This window comes from Monopterus albus, unplaced genomic scaffold, assembly GCF_001952655.1.
Source record: "Monopterus albus unplaced genomic scaffold, M_albus_1.0 scaffold149.1, whole genome shotgun sequence".
In the NCBI taxonomy this organism is placed as follows: Eukaryota; Metazoa; Chordata; class Actinopteri; order Synbranchiformes; family Synbranchidae; genus Monopterus; species Monopterus albus.
Window position 1 is genome coordinate 521,737 of NW_018128029.1, and position 8,199 is coordinate 529,935.

General features: G+C 40.5%; 2 protein-coding genes across 4 annotated transcripts in view; one reads left to right on the forward strand and one right to left on the reverse strand.

The window, feature by feature from the left end:
- The window catches only part of LOC109968422 (aminopeptidase N-like), a 34,294-nt gene extending 29,266 nt beyond the window's left edge, over positions 1-5,028 (forward strand). For 2 of the 3 annotated variants that reach the window (XM_020614689.1, XM_020614687.1), the window contains exons 17-20: positions 14-181; positions 2,270-2,410; positions 3,705-3,768; positions 4,776-5,028. In XM_020614689.1, the coding sequence (XP_020470345.1) occupies positions 14-181; positions 2,270-2,410; positions 3,705-3,768; positions 4,776-4,931 (529 nt within the window). In that variant the 3' untranslated portion in view covers positions 4,932-5,028. Of the gene's footprint in view, positions 1-13; positions 182-2,269; positions 2,411-3,704; positions 3,769-4,775 lie in introns of those variants that run through there. The other variant, XR_002276096.1, reaches the window with a different exon arrangement.
- Positions 5,029-5,130: 102 nt separating this feature from the next.
- arpin (actin related protein 2/3 complex inhibitor) overlaps positions 5,131-8,199 on the reverse strand; it is a 16,695-nt gene continuing 13,626 nt past the window's right edge. Inside the window, exons 5-6 of the mRNA XM_020614691.1 lie at positions 6,830-6,999; positions 5,131-6,745 (exon numbers count right to left, since the gene is read on the reverse strand). Coding sequence (XP_020470347.1) covers positions 6,737-6,745; positions 6,830-6,999 — 179 coding nt within the window. The 3' untranslated portion in view covers positions 5,131-6,736. The remainder of the gene's footprint in view (positions 6,746-6,829; positions 7,000-8,199) is intronic.

Below are 8,199 nucleotides of genomic sequence, written 5' to 3' on the forward strand. Positions count from 1 at the left end.
GTGTGTGATTCAGCATCCACCCCAACCTGCGGTCTGTGATCTACTGCCAAGCTCTGGCTGCAGGTGGCCAGACAGAGTGGGAGTTTGCCTGGAACAGGTTTCAGAGCTCCAGCGACACCTCTGAGAAAGAGCAGCTCCGTGAAGCTCTGTCCTGCACCAAGAAGATTTGGCTGCTGAACAGGTGAAACCAGAAGTGATGAGGGACACACACACCCAGGACTAAACATCAAGTCCTCTCGTGCAATATACGCTTTCCTCGGCTTATTTGACTCTACTTGTTTGACGATTATGGAGTCCATCGCGCCCTTGGTGAAAAGGAGATCTAGGAACTCTGTTGGCCCGTGGCTAAACGGCACCACGCGCGCCCTGCGGAGACGGTGCCGGCAGGTGGAGCGAAAATGGAAGAAAGATAGACTACATGTCTCCCTTACTATGTTAAGGGACAGCTTTCTTTCTTATCAGAAAGCTGTTAAAGACTCTAAATCGCAATACGTATCTGTCATTTTGAATAATAGTCATCACCCAAAGGTTTTGTTCAATACCATTAATGCGGTTATCAATCCTCAGGCTACATTGGCTACTGAGGGCTCGGTTGTGAATTGCAATTTATTTCAGAGATATTTTATTGATAAAGTTTTGAATATTAGGCGAAACATTTCCATGTCCCTCCCTCATGTACCGCCTGTATCTCAGGTACGTCATATATTTGATTCCTTTACTTTGATCTCACTGCATCAACTTAAAACATTGGTTGCGCATCTCAAACCTACCTCCCCAGGTAGCCAAAATAGTGCGGCCCGATGATGGCCCAGATCCGGCGAACCGGATGAACTAACTCGGCCCAGATACGGTTGCCAAACTCGCGTCGGGTACATAATGATATTGCCATGGCTCTTGATGCCAAGCGCCCCATTATTTTAGCGTTACTTGATCAGCAGCATTTAATACTGTCGACCATGCAGTTTTATTATCTACACTGGAACACCTTGTCGGGCTGAGGGGCACGGTTTTAAATTGGTTTAGGTCTTTCTTGAGCGATAGAACCTTTTCTGTCATTATTGATGAGTTTTCTTCTGATACAGTCCAGCTAACCTCAGGCATTCCACAAGGATCGGCCTTGGCACCGCTACTTTTTTCCTTATATATCTCACCATTGGCATCAATTATATCCAGGCATAATGTTCATTGTCATTTTTACGCGGATGACATTCAAATTTATATGCCACTGGTACTATCCGACCCAAATGCATTTACTCCACTGTATGACTGTATTTGGGATATCAAGAATTGGCTTGCTCAGAATTTTCTCCACTTAAATGAGAATAAGACGAAAATTATCTTTATCAGCCCCGATCCAGCTGCAGGTGTGTCTAGCTCACTTGCCCCTGCTCCTGCTCCTGCACTCACAGACATGGTAAAAAACCTGGGAGTGATATTTGATACCGGTTTTAATTTTGATAAGCAGATCAGAGCCGTTGTTAAGACCAGTTTCTTTCACCTCAGACTTTTCACCAAGGTTAAGCCTTTTTTATCCCGGGGAAACTTAGAAAAGGCGATCCATGCTTTTGTCACTTCGTGTTTAGATTATTGTAATGCGCTTTACGTTGGTATATCTCAGTCGCTGCTGAGGAAACTCCAGCTGGTCCAAAATGCGGCAGCTTGGTTTCTGTCCAACACTCCCAGGTTTGCCCACATTACTCCGGTTCTTCACACATTACACTGGCTGCCTGTACATTTTAGAATTGAGTTTAAGATTCTTTTATTTGTGTTCAAAGCTTTATACGGCCTTGCCCCACTTTACTTGGCTGATCTTTTATCTATTTATGTACCGCCTAGAGCCCCACGCGCCTCTAAAAACCTCTCTAGTGGTCCCACGGTCCCGATCCAAAAAATGGGGTGACTGCGCATTTGCAATTTACGGCCCTAGATTTTGGAACTCGCTACCGCTAGAGATTCGATCTACGACCGAGCTAGCAGTTTTTAAATCCATATTAAAAATGGCACCTTTTTAAACAAGCGTTCGAACTTTAATTTGTTTTATTTGCCGTTGAATGGCATCGTGCACATGTTTTATATTTTATGATTATCTGGTTATTGTTTAGTAGCGTTTTCTCAGTTTTAGTAGTTTTAGTGTATAGTTATCCTTATTCTGTGCAGCACTTTGGGCTCTGTGAGTTGTAAAGTGCTATATAAATGATGCTTATTATTATATACGGAATTCTGTAATAATAATAAAAACCCCAGTGTCAGTGCCTTTCTTATCTTGCAGATACCTGGAGTATACTTTGAACCCTGACAAGATACGTCTGATGGATGTTGATTCCACTATAATCTACATAGCCAGGAATGTGGCGGGTCAGGCGCTGGCCTGGAACTTCATTAGAGCGCACTGGGAATACGTCAGTCAGGAGTAAGACACTGTGTCCACTGATTCTCTTACTGGTTTATACAGATTACATAGTGTTTTCTGACTTAACTGAACGAATGTTTGAGATTGTGTAGCTGGGTTGGTCCAATATAGGTGTGAAATGGAAGAAAAACCTTTGGTTTGAGGTGGATGATAAGCAGTATTTTGTGTTCATGCTAAAAGTGTAAATGTAGCTGCTTTAATTCCAGCAGGTTTAAATATTCATGGTTTGCCCCAGCACATATGCTTGTTAGGGTGGAGAAGCCGTGCTAATGCAGCAGTTACACTATGAGTCAGAACAGACATGAATTTCTTTTTCTCTTTATAGCGCCACCAATCTGTTTCTTTGTCCATTTGGAGGCAGAATTTCTCTGCAAACTTAAAGTCCTGCACAACTGTTGTGTCGTGACCGCATGAAGTTGATTTAACATGTTCGAAGGAGCAACATTAGTATTCGTTTGGAATCATGTTTCTGTCCGCCTGATTGTGCTTTGCTTTGCTTTTGGTCTCCCCTGCCTCCTGTCTATCAGGCTGACAAATACACAACTCGTGATTTCTGCTCAGTGTGTAAATAAACAATTGTTGGGCTTAACAACTTTAAGTGTTCATGTGTTAGAACAGAGTGTAGCAGTTTGTCCCTTGGCTCCCACGTGGGCAAAAAAAGCAGTCACTTAAGCAACTTTAAACTCAGCCTCATCTTGCCTTCGGGCTGTGATTTACAGAGGTGTCTTTACACTGAATTGACCAGCAAACAAATTACTTGAATAAACAAGCAGGGCCACAAAAAACAGACAATAAGCAGGGGCTTATGAAAATCTTACATGGTGTCATCAGGTGCAAAGGTCTTGCTTCTTTTTTTTGTTCTCCTTCATAAAATCCGCGCTGTTAGTGCCGTTGTCAGGAAGCTGACTGTATCCAAGTCCATACATAACACACAGAGTTTCATTTCATAAACTAACAGTGACAGTAAAACAAGTAATCAGCAGGGATTTAAAACTGTCCTCTAATCAGTAAAACAGTTTGACCATTAAGATCAGTGCAAATCAATACCTAAGGTTTCTTTCAGAAAATATTCTGGTTCATGCTAGTTTACGGTTTTGAAATCAACCTAACTACAACTAAGTCAGTCTATTCCTGCAGCCCTCTAATAACTCCTTTATGAAGGGGAGGATGTTCAGTTTGCGTTCAAACGGTTTCAGAGAGGCGTCGATTCACCTGACTCAAGTCTGTTGAACTCTACTTTGTTCTACTGAAAGCTGTTTCTAATATTTTGTTGCCTGCCTTTCTCTGCTGCCAGGGGTGGAGCCTCACTGATTGAAGGAGTGACCAGCAGGTTCTCAACACAGTTTGAACTAGAGGAGGTAATTTCAGCTATTTATCTATGTTCAGATCATAAATCCATTAGGCAGGAAAACTCTCATCTTTCCTGTCATGAACCAGTAAGTGATTTACACGAGTAACTGCATGTACCCTGATTTCTCATCGTCTCTCTGTCACTGAAAGTTATATTTTGTAACTCATAAAAAGATTATACCTGACAGTGAATTGATCCCAATAACAAGCACTTGTGTGTACTCTAAGCCTGTTATATCATATTCCACTGTGTCATAAAGCTCCACTGTTGCCCAGAAACATTTAAAAACACATCAGTGAGCTACAATCTTGCATGGGTGGCATGTTCCTTCATTACTATGAACTTCTGACTCAGTCTCAGCTTTATAGTAAATGTTACTCCAAGTCACTTCTAGCAGCAGAACAGCATATGAGAGGCCAAGTCAAAATGATTTACAGGAGTGTTCCTGGTAAAGAAGGAAGATGTGTAATAGTTTTTGGACAACAGTGGATCTCTGTGACACAGAGGAAGAAGGAACTAGAAAATTGCATTTTCTGAAGAAAATGCGTATGGATGCTGAATGCTGAAATATCGCCCTGAAAAAGCTGAACATTTTGACACCTGAATGCTTTTGCTAGCTGAAAGTATGCTGAAGTTTGAATTTCCCCATTTATTTGAATGGGGTAAGAAATAATTAGGCTTTGGCTACAGTTGCAACACTTGGGAGAATGATTGATTCATTTTGGTTTTGGTCCATGTTATCTGGTCCACAAAGCAATTTGTACTTTCAAAAATATAAACTGACAGGATTTTTATTTTGTTGTGTGACAGCATCATGATGGGCTGAAAATAGCATTTAAAATCTGTACATGATATGGTGCAGTATATTTGAATTATGTTTATATTGTCTCATAATTATGAGACAAGACTTCCTTTTTTTGTTTCTTTGGCAGATCTAATGTGGTTTCCTAACATCATTTTATCATCCTGTGTGTGTGTGTGTGTGTGTGTGTGTGTGTGTGTGTGTGCGCGCAGCTGGAGCATTTTGCAACTAAATATGATGTGGAATATGCTACCAGGGCAGTAAACCAGGCCATAGAGCAAACCCGGGTCAACATTGAGTGGGTCCGCAAGAACAAAGAGATTGTACTAGAGTGGTTTGAAAGAGAATCAACTTCACAGTGTTTATAGCCTCTCAGGCTAGTGGTGCTGGCAGTCTCTGCCTCCACTGAATCCACTTCACAACAACTGAGCAAGAGTGACTGTCACTGTGATTCATGAGAGAAAAGTGGTACTCAAGACCAAAGTAAAGACACAGCAGTGTTCATGTATATACTCATGTGCAATATGTATAAAGGCTATTCAGTAGAATGGAATCAACCTTACATAGCTCTGTGTCATAAATACATATAAACGTTTTAAAATCACCTTTTTATTGTTGCTTTTGACATTTATCAGAAATAGTTTATAATCCAAACGTAATTTTTTACTGTGGAAAATGGATTGATTCAGAAGTTAGTGCAACAGCTAAACTTTAACAGTGCACATCATGATCAAAGCAGAGAACCTCGTATTTTTGTTAGACCAACCATGTCTATATGTGTGTTATATGTGGTATAATCAAGGAACCTAATTATTCTTTATGTTGCTGAAATAATTTTTAATAAAAAACAAACTTTGTACTAAAGATGAGTCCTTTATTCCATTACATTTTGTATTTACTGACTTCATGATTTATAATATCAAGAAGACCTGATGACACTTGGTGGGCTGTTTGGTCATTGTAAAACCATAAACCTGATCAAAATATACCCATGCAGTCCTGATGGAACACATTAGCTGAGGTTTTGAGCGTTAACTAAAACAGTACTTAGAGATGCTTTTTCATAGACTTTATTGCTTATTTAGTCATGAATGTTTGTGTTACACAGACACCTGAGAAGACTTCAGAGGCTTTAAGCAGCAATAATTGTTGCATCATTACTTCTATAAATCATGAAGAAGCACATATATTTTCTTTGCATTAGATTCCACCTCAGTATGAGGAACAATCTGTCTTCATTCTCTCTTCTGTTTCACCCGCTGCTGAAGAGATTTCTGCAGTTTCACATAAGTTAATCTCCCTGATTTTGTTACACTGTTCTTGGGTACTACATGTAGCACTCTGGGGCAAATTTGTCACCTTGAGCAGTATGACTAAAACTGAATTTACCTGGTGCAACTATAAGAATACGGGAGTGTATCAAAGTACAATTAGAGTATATGTATACCACTGTTTTTTTTTCCCTTTCTCTACTCACCCTCACAGGACTTTAGGACACAGTAAAACTAAACTGACCAAACACCCAGTTTCACATTGGAATTAAATACTGCTGATGCATAAGCCTCAGCCTTGAGTTGATAAAAAATTTATAAGAAGACCTAGAGCTGGCTGAATGAAAAGAAAACCAGACATGCACTTTAAAATAAACTGAGAGACATATGGAAGGACTGAGTAAAGCTGGAAGACAACGGGTAGTATTTAGGACAATAATACCAGGGCATGGGGAAAACTACTGCACATATGGTCTCTGTTCAGTGGGCGCAATATTAAAGTCACCTAACTTCCTTCAGAGAATATAATCCTGTCTGACTGGAGAATATTTACAAATTGTTATTATTATTACTAGGGTACAGTCCATGTGGACACACACAAGCAAGCATAGTACCAGTCTGATAAATGTAGTGATTTAAGCCAAAGTAAACAAGAAATGGGTGAAGTTTCAAAGACCGTCTGCATCACAGCTAACAGCCAGATCCACTGTGTGCAGCTCAAAGAATCTGGTCTCATACTGTGGAAGTGATGCAGGGTTTCTTGTCCCAAATCCACACATGTAGGAGGTGCAGTACCCCAGTGAATTGTGGGAGTCCAGTCCAAACACAGAGAGCCAGAAATGGAGCCAAGCTGGAAGCTAGATCAGGGCCAAGAGCTCAGACTGATGGGAGTGATGGTTTTCTTAGTCGTCCTGAGAGAGAAGTGGGAGAGGTGAAGCTTCTCTGGTTTCTGTTTGTGTAGGACAAGTTTTTACTCTGGTACAACATGTTCTCACCCATTCATCCTCCTCTGCTCCTGCTCCTGCTCCTTCTCCTCCCAGCTTCTGAGTGTTGCCTGCATCTGCTTTGTTGGCCATGATCTTGTCCGTCCACGATGCTCCAGCCTTTTCATCTCCAGCAAAGTTACACCTGGTCACTGTGCCACCATCCACTTTGGCTAAGGAGACTGGAAAGACCAAAGAAAGCAAATTTTAATGTAGGACCTTTCAGAAGCAGATGGCACAAGTACTTCAGAAAGAAGCGAGACAAAATACAGACAGAATGAAACAAAAGCTACACAAATGCTAATGTGAACAAGTTCTGCAGATGCCTTTTAAAAGTGTTCACAGATCGTAAAGCCCCTGAAACTAGATTTAAAATGTGTACTTCTCTGTAACTAAATAAGCAAAATGCTGTTGTACATTATCTGGCCTCCAAAATTTTATAGGCTTTCTTAAATTCCTGAAATGTGAAATTACTAAGCTGAAATAAGGTGTACAATTAAATATCGCCTGTGTGACAGGAGATGCATTTCAAATGACTTACTATCTGGTAAAAGGAAGCTATACAAGGTGGAGCTGGAGCCAGGACAGCAAAATAACCTCTGTGCTTATGTGTTCATCAGACCTACAGTGTCTACAGCAACACTGGCCTGCTGATACTGACAAGATCAAAATAATCTCATGTCGTTTCTTAGATCATTTCAAACTTCTGTCTTCACTGACAACTTCCTCAGTATCTCATCCAAAACACCAGGTAACCAAAGCAATGACTGAATGCTTCATCTTCTTTTTATTGAGTCTGGCCAAAGGCAGAAATTATGGTTGTCACATTTTCTCATGTGAAACAGGCAAATGTAGACTAAATGAAACTGAACTAAAGAAACATGAAAAAATTTGAATGAATTTTTAATGCTACCTGTCTGACACCCCAGACAACAAGTTTCCTCTGAGGAAAACTCTCCACACTTTGCACTGAATCTGTTTGTCTTATATTCCTCAAGATTTCAAAACTTCAAAGGTACTGTTAGGTACTTTCTTAGTTAGATAGATATTGATTAGAGATCTGTTGTATTAGAAGATGTTAGTGTAGCCAGGATGTCTTCCTCAGGCTGTTAAATGCAAGGTTAGTTAAGGCAGAAAGGCTGCCGTCAGGGACAAATGTTATTATGACGGTAAAAGTAACCATAATATTTGTCTTAATGTGTAATGTTATGTCAAATTGTTTTAGATACACACCACGAAAACAACAGCCACACACATTATTTTCTTCATGTTTTGTCTACTGCTCTGCGCAGCTGCCAAGCTGGCATATCAGGTGACGTCACGGTTCGACAGCCCAGAAAGGATTAATATTGTATAGCAATGCGTGGTTCGGGGTCTTCCTG